Raw genomic sequence first — 27,365 nt, 5'->3', positions numbered from 1 at the left:
CATCCCTGTCTTGCATTTGGACCATCTATGGAATCATTATGCATTGGGTTGTGATCATTCATGGTGGGTGTTTCTTCTGCTTTGTTCACTGTGAATATTTAAAATTTATGCTGCAATAGAAAATTCTATGAGTTGTGAAGTGTGATCAGTGATTAAGATGTTCATTCATCAAAAAGCTGAGACCAACTGAAATTTATGATTTTGTGCATCATGTTTAACAATGGCCACACTAATGTTCATGAGTATGTGCAAAGTGGCTGGCTGACTATTCTCAATTCTAAAATGGTTGAGAAAATCAGTGAAAAGATTCACAAGAAGTGGCACTTCAGAATTTTGGAGCTCTCATTACAGTTTCCTCAAATTTCATGAACTATGTTGTCTGGTGTTGTGATGCAAGGTCAAGGCCATCACAAGTTTTGTGCCAGATGGATACTGAAACTGTTTTCAGAAGACCACAAAAAACAGCACAAGGCAGCATCTTTGACATTTGTGATGTCAGCGAGGAACGCGGTTTCCGAAGGAGCATTTTGGTCATCCACCATACAATACAGACCACACTCTAAGCAATTTTCACTTTGTTTCCACAAATGAAGGCATGACTTCCAACACAGGGTTTCAGTAATGGTGAGGAGCTACATGCAGGTTTCCATTCATATTCCTTGTAATGATATTTATTTTCTATGTACTGACCTGTTCTATGAGCTAAGTATTCTGTCTGTCACAAAACAATTATTTACAATCAATATTTACATTTAGTTTTCTCTTCTGGCAGTGGGTTGTTTAACATGAAACCGTTCAAAAACATAGGAATCCTCAGAAAGCAATGGAGAGCTGCGTATTGGAAATTTTTAAAAGACAGGGAAACAAACAAATGGTTTAGAAAACACGACAGTAGAAAATATAATTTTGAGTGTGCTGAAAATGTAATGGAGACAAATGATACAAGAGATTCCATAAAACAGTAATAAACACCTTTCTTGAATTCTGTGAACAGTTAGTTGGGAAGCACACTCATGATAGAAGTACTTTATATCTAATGGCAAGTAGTAGATCTGACCTCTTTGAGTCTGTCCACATGAAAACAGGTATGAATAACCATGAGAAAATTGTAGCAGTAATTGTTACAGAAGTACAAAGTGCAACTGCAAAAACAAAAAAAACATACATGTTCAGTAAAATAAACACAGAGGTAGTAGTGTCATATCTCAAGGAAGAGCTCCAAACCTTGAGCTCTGGACATGAGCTTGTAGAGAACTATATCTCAAGTTTAGAAAAATAGTTTATCAAGCAATGGATAGTTACATATCCAGTATGACAGTTCATGATGGGAGGAATACTCCATAGCTTGTAGTTTCCATAGAGAAATTTTTTAAGAAGGGGTTACTACTGTGAGTAGGGGGTCTTTCCCTCAGAATATTCATACACAGTATTATTGGGGGGAGGATCCATAAATATTTAAAAATGACAAGTTATCCTTGTGTCACTACATTATTTGTTCACAAATGTTGACAAAAGTAGAACTACATGTATTTTACCCAAACACTTCACACAGGTGATTCTGACCAAGGAAGGCAAAGATTAAAGAAAAAAGTAAACAAACAATATGAAGAAGTTCAGATTTTGTATTGTATCCAGTTGTACCTATTGTGCTAAGCATTTATCCACTAAGCTGCTCATCAATTCACACTACCTGATTCTAGTAACCATAGTATTTATTTATTTAATGGTCTGGTAATCTAGTTTTGTATTGTGTATAATAGATGTTCATACACTCCTTAAGTATGTACTATGAAGTATCCTTACAATGGAACACAATTATTTTTCACCTACATACAGGGTGAGTCAGGAAGAAAGGTACAAGCTTTGAGGGGTGATACTAGTGGTGATTCTGAACAAAAAACCTCCTAATAAACATATGTGCTTTTCTTAACCGTTTCCGGGTAAACCAATGAAAACAACTAGGAATGGGAAACATCATCCTTACTAACCATGTCAGTACACAGTTCACTTGCATATGTGTAGTTGTTCACCTCAAATCTCAGTCCCTCAGTGCTTGTCATAGTGCACAGTACTACAGAGTTGTTATGAACAACGAATACAGTTTTGTGTAGTGAAAATGCCACGGATCTTCACACATGCAGAGTATGCTGAAATGGTGTTTTGTCTATGGTTTGCCCAATGGGAATTCCAGAGGTGCTGTGTGAGAATACTAACAACGATTTCCAAATCACAGAGTGCCAGACAGCAGGGTGATTAACAGGGTGTTTCAGGGATTGTGTGCGTGTGGTATGCTTCCCAGCATAATTGTTGTCTCTGAATGTCCCGTACAACAAACTCTTAAGGAAGTTGAGAACATTCTTCAAGTTGTTGTTGTGGTCTTCAGTCCTGAGACTGGTTTGATGCAGCTCTCCATGCTACTCTATCCTGTGCAAGCTTCTTCATCTCCCAGTATCTACTGCAACCTACATCCTTCTGAATCTGCTTAGTGTATTCATCTCTTGGTCTCCCTCTACGATTTTTACCCTCCACACTGCCCTCCAATGCTAAATTTGTGATCCCCTGATGCCTCAAAACATGTCCTACCAACCGGTCCCTTCTTCTAGTCAAGTTGTGCCACAAACTTCTCTTCTCCCCAATCCTATTCAATACCTCCTCATTAGTTACGTGATCTACCCACCTTATCTTCAGCATTCTTCTGTAGCACCACATTTCGAAAGCTTCTATTCTCTTCTTGTCCAAACTAGTTATCGTCCATGTTTCACTTCCATACATGGCTACACTCCATACAAATACTTTCAGAAAGGACTTCCTGACACTTAAATCTATGCTCGATGTTAACAAATTCCTCTTCTTGAGAAACGCTTTCCTTGCCATTGCCAGTCTACATTTTATATCCTCTCTGCTTCAACCATCATCGGTTATTTTACTCCCTAAATAGCAAAACTCCTTTACTACCTTAAGTGTCTCATTTCCTAATCTAATTCCCTCAGCATCACCCGACTTAATTTGACTACATTCCATTATCCTCGTTTTACTTTTGTTGATGTTCATCTTATATCCTCCTTTCAAGACACTGTCCATTCCGTTTAATTGCTCTTCCAAGTCCTTTGCTGTCTCTGACAGAATTACAATGTCATCGGCGAACCTCAAAGTTTTTACTTCTCCTCCATGAATTTTAATACCTACGCCGAATTTTTCTTTTGTTTCCTTTACTGCTTGCTCAATATACAGATTGAATAACATCGGGGAGAGGCTACAACCCTGTCTTACTCCTTTCCCAACCACTGCTTCCCTTTCATGCCCCTCGACTCTTATAACTGCCATCTGGTTTCTGTACAAACTGTAAATAGCCTTTCGCTCCCTGTATTTTACCCCTGCCACCTTCAGAATTTGAAAGAGAGTATTCCAGTTAACATTGTCAAAAGCTTTCTCTAAGTCTACAAATGCTAGAAACGTAGGTTTGCCTTTTCTTAATCTTTCTTCTAAGATAAGTCGTAAGGTCAGTATTGCCTCACGTGTTCCAACATTTCTACGGAATCCAAACTGATCTTCCCCGAGGTCGGCTTCTACCAGTTTTTCCATTCGTCTGTAAAGAATTCGTGTTAGTATTTTGCAGCTGTGACTTATTAAACTGATAGTTCGGTAATTTTCACATCTGTCAACACCTGCTTTCTTTGGGATTGGAATTATTATATTCTTCTTGAAGTCTGAGGGTATTTCGCCTGTCTCATACATCGTGCTCACCAGATGGTAGAGTTTTGTCATGACTGGCTCTCCCGAGGCCATCAGTAGTTCAAATGGAATGTTGTCTACTCCCGGGGCCTTGTTTCGACTCAGGTCTTTCAGTGCTCTGTCAAACTCTTCACGCAGTATCTTATCTCCCATTTCGTCTTCATCTACATCCTCTTCCATTTCCATAATATTGTCCTCAAGTACATCGCCCTTGTATAAACCCTCTATATACTCCTTCCACCTTTCTGCCTTCCCTTCTTTGCTTAGAACTGGGTTGCCATCTGAGCTCTTGATATTCATACAAGTGGTTCTCTTCTCTCCAAAGGTCTCTTTAATTTTCCTGTAGGCAGTATCTATCTTACCCCTAGTGAGATAAGCCTCTACATCCTTACATTTGTCCTCTAGCCATCCCTGCTTAGCCATTTTGCACTTCCTGTCAATCTCATTTTTGAGACGTTTGTATTCCTTTTTGCCTGCTTCATTTACTGCATTTTTATATTTTCTCCTTTCATCAATTGAATTCAATATTTCTTCTGTTACCCAAGGATTTCTATTAGCCCTCGCCTTTTTACCTACTTGATCCTCTGCTGCCTTCACTACTTCATCCCTCAGAGCTACCCATTCTTCTTCTACTGTATTTCTTTCCCCCATTCCTGTCAATTGTTCCCTTATGCTCTCCCTGAAACTCTCTACAACCTCTGGTTCTTTCAGTTTATCCAGGTCCCATCTCCTTAAATTCCCACCTTTTTGCAGTTTCTTCAGTTTTAATCTACATTCAAGTAACAGAACACAACCCTACTGCTAGCTCTAGAAGAATTGCTGCAACTTGGTATTCCACAAACACAAGTGATACACACAGATCATGAGCAAGGTTTGTATGCCTTTCATTGGCAGAGAGTACAACATCTGCATGAAGGATATGCTGCACCCAGCAAGAATTCTGTCAATGGATCGTTGCCATTGATTGATTAATTCCACATATTCTGTTCACTGATGAGTCAACATTTACCCACAACGGAATCAACAACACGTGCAACTCTCAAGTATGGCCAAATGAAAATGTGCACGCTGCTGTGGAAACCAATTTTCAATGATGTTTCTCAGTCAGTGTGTGGTGCGGTATTATTGATGACCAACTCATCGGTCCAGTTGTGTTAGAAAACCGTCTTACTGTGACACAATATCTTCTGTTTCTTCAAAATGTCTTACGAGAATATGTGGAGGATATCCGTTTGGCAACATGAGCTTGTATGTACTTTCAGCATGACGGAGCTCCTACACTTTCCATACAGCCAGTGACACAGTATCTCAACACAACATATCCTGGTTGTTGGATCAGTCACTGTGGAGTCATTGCTTGGCCACTGAGGTCATCCAAGCCTACCCCATTGGATTACTGATTGTGGGGGTGCCTGAAGAGTGACGTCTACAAGCACAGAGTCGACAAAAGAGAAGAACTTCTCACTCGTATTTTACATGCTTGTGCCCAGGTAAAGGAATGCAAAACTGAGCTCTGATTGGCAACAGTACACCTGTCTACAAGAGCAGCAACATGTATTGAAGTTGACAGTGGACTGTTTGAACATCTTCTATGAGGAAATGTACATAATAAAACAAACCATAACATAACAGTAGCTTAATTTACTGTCACTTGCACTTTTTCCATTCCTAGCTGTTTTCATTGGTTTACCCAGAGATGGTTAAGAAAAGGGCATATGTTTATTAGAAGTTTTTGTTCAGAATCACCAGTAGTATCACCCATCAAAGCCTGTAACTTTCCTCCTGACTCATCCTGTATAACATTACATAATATTATATTATTGAAGACTTTTACAAATGTAGCTTCAAAGGGTAGTGAAATGTTAGTTTTTAGATACTACCTTACCCAACACAAACAGTGTTCAACGAGGTAGTGTAATGATTTGAATTTATCTTTGTTCATTATTACTTTTATGTGGATTGGTGATGCATCATGCAGTCTTCTGCTGAAAAAGTCCATCCTTTGTATGTCTTGTGCAGTAGCTGTGTATAGGTTCATTACTGGAGAATCAGGATCCTTACTTTTCAAATTTTCATTTATAATATTTACATGTATGCATAGGAAAGTGGTACAATTTTATTTTCTCTAAATAGTTGCCTAAATTATACTACTGGTTATTTTGAACATTAATCCAATTATCTCTTCCTACGTTTGTAAGTCACCAACACTATAGGACACTATAGGATAGTATGGAATGAGACTTGTCTGAAATCACTGAAAGTTCCCACCCAGTATGCTGATGATGATATTGGTATGACAGATGCAGTCTAAAACATTTATGGTTTCTGAACAATGAAAGTCACTGCAATGGCATGCATACTACCAGTCCAATGAGCAGCAGACTGTGTCCAGCAATTGGTGAAGGCACTGTAACAAATATTTCAGTGCGTAAACATCAAGATGAGACTCTCAATGAAGCTGCACAATCTGTTACAGTCAGATGTGCAAGATACTCATGTCTTGTCATCACAGTGTGCAGTCTGATATCTTTTAATCACTGGATAAGGTCCTCTGCTATACATGAACTCCATCCACACATCACTGTCATAGCAACTTACCCTGTACCAACCAGAATGTCATGGTATGTCATTTCCTGCAGACCAATCATTCTGCCCTGATCAAACTCACTCAGATGCTAATATCATGTCCTCTGACATCGACAAGCCCTACTGACATTTTTTTCACATTCCTACTTCATTTCATAGTTCATCATTGCATGAGTTCAGCCTAATACTGGCTTTACTGGTAATTCAGGAGAGAGTGCTTATGCACTAGATGTACATAATTGTTCAGTAATCTTAAGCAGTTATTGCTGGTTCATCATTGCAGGCATCATATGAGTATGGTTTCATTCAGGCCATTCTTTCTGTGTGTTGCAGTTTTCCTAGTGTGAGTGTATGTATGCATTATTATTCATATATATTTGTGCTTACATCACTAATGGAGTTCCTTTGTTCTACAGGTTAGGCAAAACCCAGGGTGAAATAGAAACAGAAGACCGTGAGAAAACAAAAAGAATAGTGTATGCTGTTATGTATGGTGCTGGTCCAGCAAAACTTGCAGAGTTTCTAAATATTAACCATTCTGAAGCCTCCAGTATATTCAACACCTTTTTAGGTTGAAATAATGTTTTCCCTATAATGTCATTAATTAGCCTGTGATCTGTAAAGATAAGAAGAATATTGATAGCCCATATTTGTTTCTACCTGACAAAGCCAGTTGGTTACCTGAATGTGGTGGCAGTGGAGCACTGCCATGTTTATACTGAGAAGCTGGGGAAGGAGATACTAAAAGGGTACATTCCAATATTCTGACAAGTGTTGCACTGTCACACACCTCTAAATGAAGTGCCTGTTTAAAAGAAGAACAGAAATAGGAAATACAATATATCTCACCAGTGACGCACATGGTGCCTTGCTGGCAATTTCTGTAAAACTACCTTCCCCAGTGATGTCACTATTTTTCACAGCTGTCTTGTTGATTTATCATCTACTGTTTCAGTTGCAGTTGAAAATGTCGATTCTTTGTTCAAATCCAGGCCGACTGATTTTATTATGTTTTCTTATCTTTTAAAGTACTGGTATCTGTCCTTCAGTAGTCATCACACACTCGTTTGCTGTGCTACATGGCCTTTCTAGGCTTCTAATACCACAACAGTAAAAGCCAATGTTAACTGCAGCAAAGAAAACTGACCGAATTGTGTAGTAGTTGAGATCCGAGGATTGGTTCCTGGTGATCACTTTAAATTTTTCTCACTGCAGAAGTGTCTGAAAGGAGGTCCGCTCAACGTTGTGAGGCCAACTGAAAAGCTGCTTGAATGTAAGAGTAGCAAAATTGGTGAGCAGATTGCTGAAGTAGCATTACATTGAAAGACTTGCACCGTGCTAGATGTCACACTAAATTTGTTTAGTAAATGCATCAACTGTTATTTTTTCAGGTTAAAAACTGATATGCTTGATGACTATGGATTATTTTCTGTGCGAGGTCCAGACCAGTTCTATAGGATTTAGGTCTAGATGGTGTGGTGGCAGTAGAAAGGGAACAGTTTTCTTGCAAAATTTTGTCGATGAAATAAAGAAAGCATTGTGCTCATTAATTTATGAAAAAAAAAATTCACCTTACATGTCTCTACATAGTCTTCATTTTTCAAACAATGGAAAGTCCTGGGTGAAATAAGAACAGTGTAGAAAGGACGGTTTTCTACTAATTACATAGAAAGGCACTGAGTTACAGATTGACACAATAAAAGATACAGCTAAAATATTAAGCTTTCAGACACAGACCTCCTTCCAAAATGGAAAACACAAACACATTCACACAAGTTCAACTCACATACACATTGCTGCTGCCTCAGGGCATTGGAACCCAACTGGGACTGTGACATCAGCAGCAATCTGATGGGATAGGTGGTGGGGTAAGGTGAAGACATGGAGTGGAGGGAGGGAGCGGTAACAAAGTAGGAGGGGATAAAATGCTGGGTTACCCGTGGGAAGTGGAAGTTTATTGTCTCATAACATACAATTTCAAGCCATTGACTTAAAAGTACAGGAGACTCGTCAAAACACAAAAACTGGTTTACAGTTTTCCTTATAATACAAGTAATATAATACACAGTACTGAATAATCACTTAATTAAGCAATTAATAATTTTTCATCAAAATAACAAACTTTTAAGATTAACAGTCGTAAGTACTTGCTCTCTCCTGCTCAAATTTTCAGGTTGTCATTTATTAATTCTTCTACTGAATAGTAACATTTCTGCACTAGTTTCTTTGAGAAAGGATTTTTTTAGTGTTTCTAAATTTATAATGAGCTATGCTCTTCCTTTCATTTTATTATAAATTTTCATACCCATATAATGTGGAGTTTGAGCATAAAATTTAAAACAGTGGGTGGGCAGCATAAAATTATTTTGATTTCTGGTGTTGTAATCATGTTGAAAATGATTTGCTACAAACAAATCAGGTTACTGTGTACAAAGATAATCATCTCATATATGTATAGTGAGGGAACACTTAGTATACTCAGATTTTTTAGGAATGGGCAACATGATTTTCTTCACCCTACATTGTGCATATTTCTAATGATGGTTTCTGAAATTTTAGTATTAGACAGATATGGTTTGAGGTACCCCAAAATACAATTCCATACCTTATTACTGACTCAAAGTAGCTGTGATATATTACTTTTCTTATGCCCATACTGGTAGCATTGTACAATATTCTCATTGCATATGCTAGGCTATTTAATTTTTTTGCAAGGTACTGTATGTGTGACCCCCATGATTGATTTTTATCTAGTTGCAGTCCAAGGAATTTCATTTCCTGCAAATCCTGGTTTTTGTGACTGACCTGAATATCATTTAATTTTGCTTGTTTTGTTTTAAATTGCATTAACTGAGCTTTTTCCATGTTTAATTTTAACCCGTTCAAATCAAACCAGGTATCTAAGTATTCTGAAGTATTTAATACAGTTTGTGGAATTAGATCTGTAATGTTACTTTCAATGATTAAAGATGTGTCATCTGCAAATAAAACTGAATGACACTCAATATTAAGTGGCAGATCATTTATGTAAAACAAAAACAGAATGAGACCTAAGACAGAACCTTGAGGTACTCCTTGTGAAATAGTTTTCCATTTTGAAGTATAAGTTCCTCTCTCTGATGTTATAACCACTCTTTGTCTTCAGTTGGTTAGATAGGATTTAAACCATTCTAATACCATGCCTGTAATTCCATACTTTTCCAGTTTACAGAGTAGCAAGGAGTGATTCACACTATCAAGGGCAAGGTTCTGTTGTTTCTGATAACTCCGTAAACAGAGCACAATGATCAGAAAGTCCTAAATCTAAACAAAACTTATTTGCCTCATTATAATTGTAATTGGTTAAAATATTATTTATACATGTTGCAGACAGTTTGTTTACTCGAGTGAAATCAGTGAAATTTTCACTGAAACCCGATGTTTGAATCATATCAATGAATTTTATCGAGTTATTGGCTTCACTAGCTAGGTCTATGTTGAAATCAGCAGTTATTATGACTCTTTTTTTTTTTTCTTCTTCTTCTTCTTTTTGAAGTTTTTGCAATAGACACTGTAATTTCGACAAAAAATGTTTCATTATTTCTGCGCCCGGAATTCTGTACCCAGATAAAATTACAATATTTTGCCTCAACTCTAAGCAGCAAATTTCAAATATACATTCTTCATTAAGGGAATCGAAATCTAGTCTTTCTTTATATTCCATTGATCTTTCCACTAGTATGCACGGTCCTCCTCGAGTTAAATTACTTCTACAAAAGCTGCTGGCAACATAAAAATTATTGAAGTTATTTAAGATTTTGATACTATCCTTTGTAAGCCAGAGTTCATTCAAGCACACAATCTTGATATTTGGAATTTCTGACAAAATTATTTGCAAGTCGTTAAGTTTTGTTTCTCTGCTATTTATGTAATTGGAACTTAACCCATTTATGTTCAAGTGCATTACAAACATATTGTAACTTTTTTGCATATTCCTAATGGCATCTGGTTTGAAACGCTGTTTGTGTATTTTTGTTTCAACTTCGTTATTGATTTTTACATCCCCATCTTTGCATACTAGTTTCCATTACTAAGTATTATCTTACATATATTGCTGAATGTTGCTGATCCTAGCCTGTTCAGATGCAGTCCATCTTGTCCTAGACATGTATCACTAACAAATTTATTCGAATTCACGAAAACTGCACCAAGTCTGTTGCACTGCTCTCTGATGCAAATGCAAATGTTTTATTCCACCATTGAGCATATTTACATGCAATTGGTGTCGTCAGTGTTTATATAATAATAAGAACAATAATAATAACATAAAATTCAACATGACAAATGTTATTAACTACATTATAATAATCCAGGATGGATGCAATACATATTTGTGCAAATGTAAATAACAACAAGAAGTTTCCTAATAGATTCAATGCGATTGTTTATCCTGTCTTTGTATTTATCACTTACTGATATTCTGTGCAGGATACTACTAATAATTAACTTTGATGCTGGGTACATGTTTTTTGCCATCTCGATTAGATTTCTTGCTTCGTTTACCATCTCTTCTTCACTTCTGTTTCGCAGAGAGTTCGTCCCCACGTGGATGAATACACCTTTGTAGTTTTCATTGTGATGTACTGGCAGGAATGCATTTTGTTTCGTTGTCTGCATGTTCTTGAGGTGTCTATTTAATTGATGTATACCTATCCCTGGACGGACATCAGTTTTAGTATTCGATACTGAAACATTTTTAATTAGTGAATCACCAGTTATTAAGAAGTCATTTCCAGTGCTTTGTTTGTCACGTTCTTGATGCTTCCTTCCTTTGTTTTTGTACGTCACTGCAATCCACATATTTATTTCTAGGTTCAACATATTTTGTATTTCTTTCTACGTGGTTTTTGTCATTATCATCACTTTTTCCGGTTTGCATATCACTTTTAACACATTGAGACTCACTGTGTTTTTGGCCATTTTCCTTCACTGATTCACTACTTTCACGGATCCATAAACGTTTTTCATTTAATATCTTTGTGTTTTGTTGCTTCAGTATTACAATTTCTTGTCTGAGAGTCTCAATGTCACTATTCAGTCACTTTGTAATTTCATTTTTTGAATTTATTGTGTTGAGGAAGTCTTCATGTTCATCACTAACACAGCTACAAATTGACCACCTAATATCGTCATTAATGAACTTGAGATTCACATTCGCACATTTTTCGTGTAACCAGAAGTTACATTTCACACAGAGGGTGCCTTTAATCACATGTTTTTTGCATTATTTACACTCTGAGATGTTATAAAACTTCTCTTTAGCTAGGAATGAAGTGTCGCTGCACTGTTCTACTGGCGCCACCTTGTAAAAAATAGCATGCAGAGATGGGATAGGAACAGGATAGGGCTGTTAGGTGCAGTGTTGGTAGGCTGTGCTGATGGGATGAGATGGGATTGAGGGTGTAGAGAAGGGAGAAAGCCTAGTAGGTGCATTGGTGCAATGAAACGCAAGTGTAGTGTTTGAATGGGAGCAGGTAAGTGGCAAGTGGATGGAGGACAGGGTCTAGTGAAGGCTCAGGTCAGGGGAGTTACAGTAACAAAGGATATGTTGTAGGAAAAATTCCCACTTGCATAATTCAGAAACTCCCTCCCATCTCTCAGTGGAATCCAAAACCTAAACAAACCCAGAACACAGTTATAAATATGTCCTCCAAAATCCTCAGTCCCACAACGGTATCAGTCCTTTCCAAAGGCCTTACATTTTGCCCCACTATGAAGTTCAATCATGCTGAGCTTTTTAAAAGACTGTCCTTCTTCTCCAGGTCCCTACAGTGGAAATACTTTTATGCCACCAACCGTATGAAGCAGATCCAATTCAAAATCAATATTGAAGCCTACCTGACTCAGTTCACTCCTCCACCAAAATACCCCTAGTTAACTTTCCAGAATTTTCTAACTTTCAATCTTCCCTCACCATCTTTCCCCAAATCCTTCAACATGGAAAACAAACATACAACTGCTGAAAGAACATAGTTCAACCACCTAAGAACTGATCCCAAACTTATAATCTTACCTGTTACGAACTGCAGCAATTTTCCTGGTGGAGAGGCTCTGCCAGCAGTAAGATACATCCACCTGCAAACCCTGCCACTTGTCTCCATTCCAGAACTCCAGCAGGATAACCAGTCCCTCCTCAAATCCTTAGATTCACCTCAGAAGCTCTCCCCTGAGGCTATCTCTCTTCTGACCCCTACCACTCCCTGCACTTCTACCTTCTACATGCTTCCTGAAGTCCACGAACTCAGCTACCCAGGATGCCCCATTGGGACCAGTTATGGTACCCCCACCAAGAGAATTTCTGCTCTCATGGACCAACCACCATTCCTATGAATACATCCCTTTTAATTATATCATTAGTATAACAATTGTTTTAATATATATTTTCTGTAGTGCTCACTGTAAAGATGACCCACTGAATTGCAGACTATTATGCACTATAGCTTTTGGCAAAAGCCTTCTTCAGCAAAGAAAACACACTAGCATTCACACAAGTGACATACCTCATGCATATGTGATTGCTACCATTGGCAGCTCCATGCATATGTGACTGCTACCATTGGCAGCTCCGACCAGAATGCGACTGTCATATGTATAGCAATGAGGAGTGGGGCAGGAAAGGGGGAGTGATAGCAGCATACAGGTGGGGGGGAGAGAAGAGTGCTGTCTGGTGGCATGTGCAGGGCTAGATGGTGGCCTGACAAGACTGCTGGTTGCAAGGTCATGATGTGGGGGCTGGGGGAAAAAACTGAAGGGGAAAGGATCTGCAGGTGCATTAGCAGAGGGCGGCACACAGTGAGGGTGAGGAGACATGAAAAGGGAGGAGGTGATATGACAGTAGGTTACCATAGGTTGAGGCCAAGGTAATTTTGGAAGTGGAGAATGTTTTGTAAGGATAACTCCCAGCTGCACAGTTCAGAAAAGCTGGTTGTGGAGGGGAAGATCCAGATGGCTTGGGTTGTGAAGCACCCGTTGAAATCAAGCATGTTATGGTCAACTGCATGTTGTACCGCAGGAGGTCTCTTCGCCACAGTTTGGCAGTGGTCATTTATGCTGATGGACAGCTGGTTGGTAATGATACCAATATAAAGAAAGACTGTGCAGTGATTGCAGAAGAGCTGTTATACACCACGTCTGCTTTCACAGGTGGCCCAGCCTTTGATAGGGTAAACCTGTGACAGGACTGGAATAGGAAGTGCTAGGCTGGTGGATTGAGTTGGTCTTGCACCTGGTCTCTTATACAAGGGTATGATCCCTGTGGCAAGTGGCTGGGTTTGGGAGTGGCCTAGAGATGGACTAGGACACTGTGGAGGTTGGGTCAGCTAAGGAACACCACTTTAGGAGGGGTTGGAAGAATCTTGGATAGGAAGTCCCTCATTTCAGGATATGTTGATACATAATTAAAGTCCTGATGAAGGATGTGGTTCAGTTGTTCCACTCCAGGTTGACAGTCTACCCTTATCGTAATGTTGCTGATATTACAACCTGGAGTTTCCAATGTTTGATTTTTCCTGTAATATTTATTTAGGGAAAACCCAGTTCTCATTGCTTACTTCTCTTTTGCACTATTCTAAATACAAGAAATAGTGTAAGCATTTTCCTAATATTTAATCTGAAATCTCACTGATAGATATTCTTTATCCAATCCGAAATACTTCCTGTAAAGGGTTATACCATATTCTATTCTCTTCACTTCAAAGTCTGCTTCCTCCAGATATACTGCTCCAAGTTTCTTTTTATTTAGAACATTTCTTCATAATTATTCATTCTAAACTTGTACATTATTAACGTAATACCAATACCATAATCCTAGAAAATATAATTATGATTATGCAGATATATTATTAGACTGAGACTGGTGAACCCATTTTCATCTGTGGCATGGTTATAACAACAAGGATTCTCAGTTTTCTTGGTACAGTAACCATAAAAATGATTATGTGTCCTATCAGTCATCTTAAACTTATTCTCTAACTATACAGTATGACCCACACATAGATCTCAAAAATAAATACACTCATGTCTGAGAACATTATTGAGAAAATTAAATTAGCTTTCAGTGCTTTATTACCCTTCCCATATGTGACATCTGAATGTGAGCATAAATACTTGTCACTAGTTTATCAATGCAGTAACGTCAGGTACACTGTTCACATTTAAATACATCTGTTCCAGAACCTGTAAAGTTATCTCCTTTCATGCTCAGCTCAAGACCCTAATTGAAACTGATTATTGGATCCAAGTGCTACTCAAGACTCACTAAAGATATTGTATCACATTCTACTGTCAGGCTTACTACATTTAACCAGAACAACTTACCACTCAAACATTATTTCATCTACAGACACCCAATTTATATCCTGTTGCACAACCACCTCATACTATTGTAATGACTAAATCATCGGGCGGCTGGCAGGAAGTGGTAAAAAATAAGTCTGTAGCTTATCTTGGAGTAAATGTAAGTATTTTATCTTTGAATTCAGTTCCTTCTTTGCATGTAATACAGTTTCAATTGCAGTATGGGAAGTCCACAAAATGAAAGCACTATCCCAGGTGGTAACTTGAAAGAGGAATCCACCATTGCGTCACGCAGTGCATTGGGACCAAGAATTCTGGGGAGCCCCAACAATTGCAGTCAGAAGGTTGCATTGGGGAAACCTTGGAATCCTAAAATAAAATTGGAAAAGAAGTTTTTCTAGGCACTTTAAATGTTAATTCTTTAATCAAGACCAGTAAACAATAAGAACTATAAATACTTTTAGAGAATGACAAAATTCAAATTTTAGCCATTCAAGAAACAAGGTTCCTAGATCAAAATGTAGATACTTTTAACTACAGAATCTTCAATGGCAAACCTGCATTGAAATTTATGAATCAGATGCCATTATTGGGTACAGCTTTCTATGTTTATAAAAGTATAATAGGGCATGTAACAGAATTTAAACCCACTTCAGAAAGAATATCTTTCCTACAAGTTAAATTCAAAAGCAAGATATACACCTTGTTAACTGCCATGTGCCAATAAATGAAGACAACAGGAAAAATCCACAAAAAACCGGGGAATTCTGGGAGCTTTAATAAACTGAAATCTCTAAAATTCTGGAGATGAACACCATATTATGATTAGGCAACTTCAATGCACAAATAGGCAGAGAGGAGAAATTTAAAAATGTAGTAGGACAATATCCAGTTCATAGAAGAACCAACACAAATAGTATGAGGCTAATCAGTTTGTGTCAAAGCTTTCGCCTGAAACAAATGTCAACATTCCTTAGGAAACTCCCAAGAAAAGCTAAAATGTGGATATCTCCCTACCCAATGTTAGGAGAATTTCATTTAGATCATGTGGCTACTTCGCAAAAATTGCAATGGAAGTTATGAAAGTGAAAATAATAGAGAATGGTGAATTTTATTCTGGCCATTACCTCTCTAAAATTAGAGTCAACAAAGAAAGTCACAAAGGTTAATAAAATATAATATAGGTCCCAAAGGTTAATAAAATATAATACAGACAGTCTTACTATAACAAAAGAATCAGTTAAAAACTATCAAGATGAAATTAAAGTTGCTAAACATGGCAACTAGCAAGAAATATCCAAAGCTGTTAGTAATGCTGCACAGAAAACATTTGGGTCAATAAAAAATAAAAGGGAAATATGATGGAATGAACTATGTGAAAAAGCCATAGCAGAGAGGGCTAAAAAAATAGGTAAAAATGGAAATGCTCAAAAAAATTGAAACTCATGGTCAATTTAAACAACAAAGAAAGGAAACAGCCAGGTTAATCAGAAATACCAAACAAGCCTTTGAAACAGAGAAACTTTTGGTAACAGATAAAAAAACTTTGTAAAAAATAATACTCGTTACTTTTATCAAGCTTTTAAGAACAAATTAAAGGGTACCAAACTCCAAATGCCTGTTTCATGTAAAAAAATAATACTCGTTACTTTTATCAAACTTTTAAGAACAAATTGAAAGAGTACCAAACTCCAAATGCCTGTTTCAAATATGAAAATGGCAAAATTGGGTTAAGCTGTACTGAAAATTGTGAAATACGAGCAAGATATTTTCATCAGCTTCTGAACTGCCCTGATCCAAGTCATAAATTGGAATTCTCAGATATTAATGAAAAATTGGAAGAAGATTTAGCACCAGCTGTAGAAGAAATTGAGGAAATAATTAAAACCTTAAAAAACAATTAATGTAGTGGAGAAGATTCTATTGGACCTGAATTTTTCAAGTGGTCCTTGCCAATTGAGACCAAATATAGCAAAGGAGCTAAATTTACTGTTTGAAGATATCTGGGAAACAAGAGAAAATCCCGTAGGAATGGAAAGTTGCCTTGATACATCCACTCCACAAAAAAGGTAATAGACAGGATGTAAACAACTACAGAGAAATCTCTTTACTGCCAGTAGCGTATAAAGTATTTTCCAAGATTTTGTTAAGCAGAATAGAAACAATGCTAGACAGTCATTTTGGGGAATATCAAGGTGGTTTTAGGAAAGGAAGATCATGCTCAGAACAAATATTTAACCTTAAGTCAGTAATTTGTCATAGATTATTTAATTCAAAGGACATTGTAGTTATGATTGTGGATTTCAAAAAGACTTTTCATTCTGCTGATAGAGAAATATAGCTAAAATAATTTGAGAATTTGGCATAATTTCTAAATTGGTAAACCTTATCCATGAAACACTTAGAGATACAGTCTGTAAAATAAAATTTATGGGAGTAATTTCACAGCCTTTCAGAAAAAAACAGGTATGTGACTAGGTGATGGTCTATCCCTATTCTTTTTAATAGTGTGTTGGAGAAAACAGTGGGAATTTGGAACAAAAAACTTATTGAAATCAACACCTTGCCTATAAGGTTAGGAAGAGCAAGCAAAAAGATCAATATCAACTGTCTTGCATTTGCAGATGATTCTGCTATACTTTATGAAAATGTGGCATCTGATATAACACAAATAAATCTCCTGGAAGAAATAGTCAGCAGAATTGGCTTGAGAATTTCTGCAGAAAAAAAATTGTAACAAACGTTAAGGATACTCCAAAATTCCTGAAAACATATATTGGCCAAATAGAGAGAGTAAAAAAATTCAAATATCTAGGGAAGATAATCCAAGAAAATGCTTTGGAAAAATCTGCAATAGAGGAAAGGTTGCATAAAATGGGGAGAGCATATGATATCACCAAATACCTCTACAATAACAAGTGCCTATCAAAAAATGCAAAAAAATAAGGCATTACAACATAGTAGTGAAGACTTCATGCCTATATGCAACTGGATGCCTGACTAAACTATAATTTAGATAAATTAGAAGTACTAGAAAGGCAAATTATGAGGAAATTATTAGGACCACAAAACAAAGTAGAAGGTTAGAAGCTATTAAGTAATGTTGAAATGTTCCAAGATATGGAAATATTTCAAATGTAATAAGAAAAAAAAGATTAATGCTTTGTGACATTTATTTCAAAAACAAAACAGTAGATTAACTAACAAGATTTTCATATATTTGTGGGGTAAGAAGTCCACAACAAGTTAGGTCAACAAGGTAAAAAAGGATTTAGAAAGAAACAATATAAAAACAGAAGATATAAACAACAGAGAAACCTTTCAGGAAAAAAGTATTGAAAATGGAAGGATTCCAAGGCAGGGAAGCTAAATATACTGGTTCAAAATGGTCTGAACATAGTGAACAGTTGAAAGCATACTGGAAGAGAAGAAAAGAAAAGAACAAAAAATTAAAAATTGAAATTGGAATGTGGTCCTCAAATGGCCTATACACATAAAAGAAAGTAAGTATGAATATTAGTTGTAATCTTTGTAACTTAGTGAGAGACTCACTGTGCAAGCTACTTTCGTGAATCCATTAAGGCACCATATGCACTGGGAAGCTCCTGATTTCACACTCACTGATTGCGAATTGGAGGTAAAACTGGTCAGTCATGTATTATCTATAAGCAGACAGCACCAAACACCATATTAGTGGCCCTCAAATGCTAAGCGAGGCAAAATTTGACAGAGTTCAAGAGTTTCAGTGAATAACAGTAGCCTTGTATGAATAAGGCTACAGCAGATACTATGTAAGTGAGCATCAAGTCAATTAACTTTCTGCACTAAGAAGGACTTGCAAGAGCTTGCCTGAACATACCTGTGAATTAGGGTTATTGGTTTCCATCACACATTTGCCTACATATACCTTTGTCTGTATGTTACTTTCACTGTGACAAATACTTGAACCAAAGCATTCGATTAAAGCAATAAAATCTGGCACTTCTGTGGTTCTTGGTCTGTAATACACTACATTACTGTGAATACCAAAATCTTAATAAAATTATAGACCAAGGTGACCATTTGTTCTCATAAATGGTTGTAAGCCCCATCTACACTTTATGCTTACTGGAGTTATAAACTATTGTCTGTGCTCTATTGTATATTCATTAATAACCTGTGGAGAAGCAGTAAAAAGCAGACCAGAAAGCCAACCCAGAGTCTCATTTCATTATCATTATAGCCTGATATCCAATCTTTCTGTATTGTCTTCAGCAACAGAGACCTGAGAAACCTCAGCTTGACACTGTTTTCATTTCACTCATGTACAGAGCTGCTCATATACCAAGAAATTGATGACCAAAAATCCCACATCACCCTAATCTGAGGGTAAATTCCTATAGTAAGCATGTCATAACTCATTTCAGGTTACAACATATAAAACTGAGTCGGATTGGATACTGTCTTTGATTCCTGGGTGAGTACCTTTACTAAGAAGTAAGGTGCCTTGGAGTACAGAAGATAGGATTTTCTCTTAGGAGAACTAGCAAATGCCATCTTATAATGAACTGGCTTGTGCTTTCAAGACATGTCAGGTACAGTGTTCAGGCAAAGCAGTACTTTTTTGTATACATTGAGTGCCCATAACTTCCAGTCATACACTTTGTATGTGTACAGCAGGAGCGAGGCAAGAAGAAGGAGTCACCACCCATGTCAAAGAACTATGGGATGGCAGCCAGCAGCCTGTAGCAGTTAACAATATGGGATGCCTTGGTAGCAATTACAACAACTGATGTCAGGGACACTAACACTTAAATCAGTGGCATGTGTATGATGACTGCACCAAATGGCAACCTTACAGCTACACAAGATGTCAACACAGCACATCCAACTGACCAAGGAACATTATGAGTGGTTCGAAACATAGTTACGACACCAGGTCTGCAACTGCAAGAAAGGATAAAAACACCATCTAATATGAATCTGCAATGTATTGAGATCCCCACCCAGTTAATAGTCTTGTCTGATACATTTAAGTTCATTCTGAGAGCTTTTGATGGAAATAAAGATGAATTTAGCGAATTTATGGACAAATATCACATAGCATTGAACTAATGCCAAGCCATAGTAATAGTGCGCTATTAAAATCTGTCAAAACTAGGATTATGGGTGCAGCTTGAAGTAAACAACTTGTATATTATTTGACAGCAACTTGGACAGATGTGAAGGGAATTTTACTGGAGAACTTTGAGTCGAAATGGACTTTGGATTACCATGTGTGTTTATTATTCTCTAGTAGACAGAGAAGGGCCAAAAATATGGCCGAATGTGTGAGTTGCATTGACATATTTCAACAACAATTTCAAAAAGCTGTTGAGGAAGTGATGAGGGCATCAGATGTTCTGGGTAGCTGTGCTCTAAGAGGAAGCTCGTGTGACCTGTGTTCATATAGAGAATAAAGGATGTGGAGATTAAAACAGTCATGAGAGCAAGAGGAGAGGATTTAACATTAACACAAGCAGTAGATCTGGCAGAAACAGAAACAGCATCCATAACCTCCTGTAAAGGAAAGTTCAGTGAATTCAGTCACCGATAGATTACCGTTTTAAGTGTAAGAACAGAGGCCATCATGCAATGAATTGCACTATGGAGAAACATGTCAAGAAAATAGACACTATATACCCAAGTTTTACTGGAGCAGAGAAGCAGGCACCCCATCCTCCACTTCTATGGTGGAGACGCTAGAGAAAACTCTATGTTGAGGTCATCACAGGAGTATTGGAAGAGCTAATGAAGATGTCATTTAATCTCCAGCAGACCTCAAATATTCTCCACTTTTGCTCCCCCAAGGCATCCACCTTCATTGGAATCATCAGTAATGGAAAATTCCACCCACCTGTGTGCAGCATAATGACATCCTCCATTAACATCACACCTGTCCCATTTCAGAGGGCTTTCATTTGTTCCTCTGGTTGTCAATATGGTCAGATATTTATCACTGTACCTTGCGCCTCTGGTTTCAACTTTCAATTTCTTGTTTAACAATCTCAGTGCATGTTCATCTGTCTCCGAGATGAAATGCATCATGATATGCAACATCCAGTTCATTAACTGAATTCCTTTCTTCTTTGTTTATGATCCTTTCACACCATATCCTTTAATGTGCCAATTTGTGACCTTGCCCTTGGTTCACTGAAACTACACTACATTTGTGGCATTCCGTGCCATCTCCCTTGCTAGGTACTGGTTCTACTCATGCAATAGGCTTCTTGTTCTGTGGTATTCAGAATACTTGCGACAAAAGTGCCTCCCTGCATGGCCACCAAGGTTGCTGCTTCTCCACTGTTCCTTTGGTCAGGTCTGTGTTCTGCACTTCGATCTTTAAAATCTTTTCTTCCGTGAGCCTATTAGTATAACTTCACAGAGGATCTCTTTCCTTTCTGTTTTTTGCTGAAAATCTTTGTTCCTTGCTTCTTTACATATGATGCTGTATCACTTCTTATTTCTTTCGAATCAACTTTGTGGAGGTCTCTGTTCTCTATGTCAGATTCTGCCTGGATTCCTACTGATACCTCTGGTGTCATACTTGCCATTGTAAACCATTTCTCTTGGCTGCCTAATGTCAATTCCATGGGACACTGCTCATCTCTCCATGGCTCTCTCCCAGTACGCCATTTGGGTTCGAGTTTTGTCTTTAACCATACTGGGCTGCCCCTGACTGATAGCATCTTCATTGCTTAATCTGTGATTGTTATTTGAAACTTGTGTTTCACATACATACACAAACAAACACACACACACACAATCATCATAAAATATCCTCAGAGTTAACATCATGGCTCCATGTGTCTCTATTACTTCTTTAGTGATGCCTTTAAGTGTTATTCTTTCATCAGTGTTACTCCCCACCATATCCTTCATTGCTGATTTCTTTAGTTCACTGACCTGAATGACCAGGAAACTTGTTGTTCCCATGCTCCCTGCATGCATCTTACATTTACAAAATCATTCCTGCCCTTGCAGTCTACTGAAAACAACTTTGTGGCATGAGTCAACTACATACACATGCTGTTCTTTTACTTTGCGGCATGGGTTGACTACATACTCATGCTGTTCTTTTGTTCCCTGGTTTCTTGGTCTTTGTATTTGCTAGCCTAGCATTGGTACGATACCGTCAGGCTAAGTACATTGTTCTTTACAAATGTAACGTATCATGGGTCTTGCATGCTCAACAAGTGTTGTGAAGCAGAGCCAGCTGAGCTTGGTATAGCAACAGCCAGTGCACAATATGCTAGTGGAAGGACAGAAGCCTCACTTCACTTGGCACATGGAAGTGTTTAGAGCATGTGCCTAAAGTCCTAAATGAACATAGCCTGGAGCATATAAATACTCAGCCATTTGTGTACTAAAATATCTCACCCTACACCACAAGCCTGTGACACCCAGAACAACATCCTAGAATGTAGTATGGCGTCTGCTGTTCAACCATGGGATGGGGCAGCCTGCCCTGAGTCATGAGAGCAGCTGCCGCCAGAGCAGAGAGCCACCTGCTCACTGGAGGGAGGTCACGACCACCTCCATGGTATCATCAGCTGCATTGCCACACATTAATCACAGTCACAGCAGGAGACGTTGCTGACAGTAGCAACCGAGTGATGCCATGCATGGCCCCACTCTTTGCACTGTCAGCAGTGCCACATGTCTGTTGCTTTGCGTGAGAGGCAACTGGTCCCCTCCACCAAGCTGTTCCTGATGTACTGTGACCTATGACTGAGGACTGAAATAAATAAGTTAATTAAACAAATCTATTGCCATCCTGATATCTCATTTCATTCTCCATGGGTAATAGTCCATGGGCCGTCTAATACTGGTTTCAGATAATTGATATCACCTTCATAGAGCAACATCAGAACATACAGCCTGTGGTATGGTGAGCGCAAAAAATTTTGATTGTATTCTGGTCATGTAGAAAAGGTTTGACAGCCATGCATTTAATAAAGTAGATTCTTTGTAGGAGAGAACCAGTGGATTTTTTTAGATTTAGAGGTAATGGAAGTCATGAGTGGTTAGTGCCTGTTGAATGTGAACAGTGTTACCTTGAGGACCACTTAGCGCCATGTACAGAACTAGTTCCAGTTAAATGTTATACATGCAATTGTTAGGGGCATATGGCTAGGCAATGTCATGAAGGGCAAAGTAATGCTTTGAGCTGGATCTTTAAGATGAAATACAGATTTATGCTAGTTATAGCAGACGCAGATTCTGAAACAGCACTAGAAAGAACCTTGTATATATTCTTCATTAAGTAATAATGTAAGTTTGACAAATTTTAAATAAGTGCATTCTTCAACAAGAAATATATAAAGTTTGACAGAAATTCTAAATAAGTAAACTGTAACCCTGACATGTCTCTTGTACATCAGACTTATGTTCTGAAATTCTGCATGTTGTGAGATGAATAAAACACATTTCACACACATTTTACCAAAATTACCCTCCCAACTTTGTCCAGAATTACCCTCTCAACTTTGTCTAGAAGACAATCTCCAAGACCTCGTCCCTCTTAGTCATCTACCAACTCTCAACACACCCATGGCCCAGCCACAAAGGAGCACTCCTCCCATGACTAAGTACCACTCAGGGCTCGAGCAACTGAATCACATTCTCCACCAGGGTTTCAACTACTTCTTGTGCCCTGAAATGAGGATTATCCTCTCCAACCCCCCCCCCCCCCCCACACACACACACACACACAGTGGTATTCCACCACCCACTGAACATAAGAATTATTTTTGTCCATACTCACTCCATCCCTGTTCCCAATTCCTTGCCTCATGGCTCCTATCACTGCAATAGATGATGCAAAATCTGTCCCATATATCCTGTGACTACCCCTTACTCCAGTCCTGTGACAGGCATCTTCCACCTCACCAAAGGCTAGGCTATCTGTGAAAGCTCCTATGCAATCTAAAAACTAACGAGAGTACTATACATGCTTCTCCCCACCAACTTTATTGAAATTGACAGGGTGTGCAGGGCATGACTTAGACTTCAACATATGCAAACAAGAAGATGTAAGTCTCAACCACTTTGAGCAAATCAAATTTGAAAACTATAGCCACGCATGTATTCTTTGTGTGGTCGCTATTAATAAAGGAGCCCACAGGTGATCAAGTTAGTGCTTAGTTTCATAAACATGAGATCAATGTTTTGTTTTCTTTCATATGTAATTGTAACAACGGATTTATTATGAGTGTGCACATTATTAGTATTTAATTATTCTTTCATTATTTTCATAATTTCTATCCTGAAAAAAGGAAAAAACGTTCTTTCTTAAGAGATTGGGTATGAAAACAGAATATGCAAGAACGTTCAGTCAAATCAGAATAGGCGTTTTATTTCTATTGTTGCATCTACATTTGTGAAAAGTATAACGTGTAAGCTACGGAAAACTGCATGAATCAGGATGATACCAATTGTAAACACACTATCAATATCAATAAAACTATGAGGGTAAGATTGTGGTGCCCTTATAAGCTGCAATAACTGTCCCACTTTCTACATGGACATGACAGTTAACAAGATGTCTGTCTGCGTGAATGACCATCACCACACTGTAGCTAAGAAACAGCTGGATCACTTAGTTGCTGCACATGCGGCCCTATACAAAGTGTATTACTTAAATGACTGCTTCACAACTTGCACCATCTGGATTCTTCCTACCAGCAACAGCTTTTCTGAATTATGCTGGGAGGAATTCTTTGTGAAACATATCCTTTGTTCCCGTAACCCCCCTGGCCTCAACCTTCACTAGTCCCTTTCCTGAACCTGTCTATCCCCTTCCCTGCTCCCATTCCAACACTACACATGCCTCCCATACCACCAATGTTCCTACTAGTCTTTTCCCCTTCTCTCTTCTTCCCCTCCACTCCCCCCCCCCCCCCCCCCCCCGCAAACTCCAACACAGCCTACCAACACTGTACAGCAAGTGAATCTGGCCAAACCCATCTTCACCAGGCCACACTCCATGCCGTAGTCAGCCACACCAAGTGGCTGCTGACATCCTGCTTTCCCACAGCCCAACTAGCACTCACTGCATGCTTGCACACCGAGAAATTACCAGTGTCACATTCCCCCAACACCCAGCTAGCACTTGCCACATTAGGCCACATGCATAGCATAACACACTACTCCACCATTCCATTGTTCACACAGCAAGGGAAGTGTTGTGCCACAGGGCAAATCTGATCCCAGCTTGCCGCTACCTTAGAGTTTAGCCCTGGCTGGTAACCAAACTGTCCCAGGCCCCCTCCCAAATCTAGAAGCGCATTTGGCTGGTTTTCAAGCTTTCATCAGTCCCTGCCTACAGCTCTCAGGAACTGACTCCACCCCGGATCACATGCCCTCTCATAGCCCCAGTCAGCCCATGTGACCATCTGCCTTTTATGTCCCGCATCCCCTGGTTGTGGTTTGCTTCTGCAGAGGCAGGCTCCTCAGTCACCAGCTACTCCAGGCAATTTGGACTAACAGTTTGCAGCTCGAGTCATCAGTTGCTGCAGAGGCACATGACATCATCACAAGCCCACCACAGGCTGGCAGATTCAGTGCCCTGAAAGACCAGCTGATGGCACAGCCTGATGCATCAGAAATACAGCAACATGTGCACTATTTTCATCGGAGGAATGTACTGACATGCAGTCTTCACAACTCCTCCAGAATCTCCATGCACTTGCCCAGCCTACAATCATACCTGAAATACTACTCACTGCTACTTACAAATTAGTACACGTGTCTGCTCTCTGCTGTTGGCAAGGCATTAGCCATGAACAAGTATATTAATGTTGGCATGGGAGCCATCTTGGCGGACAGGGTCTTTGAGTCCCTCAATCCCCAGCTCTTCACCAGTGCCATGCAGTGTTGTGATGGCCCTTAACGCAGTCTACTATTCATACATATCGTATTGGCAAGCATGCTCTCCATGTCCCACAAACCCTGAATTGGCGTAGCAAAGCTCATAACTCACATTATCAGTGAGGTATGGAAGGTTACCTGCACCCTGGAATGTGCGCACCCTCCTGCCCCTGCACCATGTCTGTCCCTGTCCTGCAATTCCCACAACTGCCAGTGCACGTGCTTCTGCAGCTGCACCCCCTCCCCCAACCAGGTAGTAGTGGCTGGGACATTTGGGATGCCTGTGATCTTTGCTGGTATCACATAAATTTTGGCAGTGATGCCGCAAATTGCTGCACACCATGCACATGGTTACCAAACCATAAGCCTCTGCCCTATACCTCACCCCAAAGAAGATGGAACTTGACACCCATGCAGTTAATTTTGGGGGTCTCAATTGCAGGATAGTCCCTATCCACTACTCAGTTCCCCTTTAGCACAGCTACAATGATGATCTGTCTGCCACGGCCACCTTCGTTAAGGTTGACTGGACAAAAGCATTCATGCAAATTGCAGTTGCCACAGAGGACGTGGAGAAGATAGGAATAATCAACCTCTTTGGTCTTTTCAAAAATTTATTTATACCCTTTTTGGCTCTCCAATGCCATCTAGACCTAGCAGCAGCTTCTTGACGGGATGGTTCACCTACCTGGATGATATCCTCATCTCTTCATGTGATCTCGCAAAACACAGCCAGTGCCTCCAAGGGGTAGTTTTCCACCCCTAAAAGGCAGGAGTTGTCATCAACCTGGAGAAGTGTGTCTTTGATGTTCTGGAAATTGATTTCCTTCGATACAGCTTATCATCTGCAGTCTCCTGCTTACATGACAAAAAATTCTGGGCCGTTGCCAGGTTCCCACATCCCAAACCTCTCAAAGAGCTCTGCATGTTTCTTGGGATGGGAATCTTTTTCCAACACCACATGAAGAATGCTTCAAGCATACAAGCACCAGTCACTGCTGCACTCCAAGGTGATCACATTAAAGGTAACAGGCCCAGTCCATGGACAGTGCAAATGACAGAGACTTTCAAATAAATGAATCATGATTTCTTGGATGCTGCACTCCTGTGCCAAAGCGGAGATGGACCATGTATAACTGCAAGCCCCTTGGCAGGTATTAGGTTATGAAGCACTTCTGTCCTCGATGGAAGGACACCCCGTCATAGCCTTCATCATCCACAACATCCTTATGACAAGGTTTTGTCAAAAGGAGGGCACACAGATTTCCCCCAGGCAATTCCATCAGCAAGAATACATAGCACATTTTGCCACTGTCTTATGGCAAGTGGCAGGCATCACGAATATCATCACCAACTGCCTCAGCCATTCTGGCACCCTCACACCCTCCTTGACTACACTGCCTTGACCGCTGCCTAGGCATCCTATCCAAAGCTGTTAAGACTGCACAGTAATCTAAATACTGACCTCAACCTCAAACCACACACAGGTGATGGTATGGACTTACACATTTGGTGCAACTTTCACACAAGTTCCGACCACCCAGATGGCTCTACTGAGAGCAACCACCCTTACCTTCACACCAACTTCCACAAGGTGGCATTCAAACACTTCCATGACCTGCCCCATGAAGTCTTACTTACCTGGTTCTTGACTTTCATAGACTTATAACCTGTTGTCTTGAATCATCGACCTGCTGTTAACAGGTTTGATTGATATGGAAAACACACACCCAGCATGACATGTTTTTCTATCTCTTCATAGTTACTGATGCACAAATTCCCTTTTTGATGATCAGCTTTGAAGTATTTAGGAGTCTTAGTAT

General features: G+C 39.1%; 1 protein-coding gene across 1 annotated transcript in view; it reads left to right on the top strand.

Moving 5' to 3' along the window:
• Nucleotides 1-27,365, top strand: part of LOC126158426 (DNA polymerase nu-like) — a 247,083-nt gene that overhangs the window by 163,312 nt on the left and 56,406 nt on the right. Inside the window, exon 10 of the mRNA XM_049916442.1 lies at nt 6,735-6,889. Within this exon, the coding sequence (XP_049772399.1) occupies nt 6,735-6,889 (155 nt within the window). The remainder of the gene's footprint in view (nt 1-6,734; nt 6,890-27,365) is intronic.

The sequence above is a fragment of the Schistocerca cancellata genome, chromosome 2 (assembly GCF_023864275.1).
Source record: "Schistocerca cancellata isolate TAMUIC-IGC-003103 chromosome 2, iqSchCanc2.1, whole genome shotgun sequence".
Taxonomy (NCBI): domain Eukaryota; kingdom Metazoa; phylum Arthropoda; class Insecta; order Orthoptera; family Acrididae; genus Schistocerca; species Schistocerca cancellata.
The sequence above is the reverse complement of the archived record's forward strand: the minus strand, read 5'-3'. Positions and strand labels throughout refer to the sequence as shown.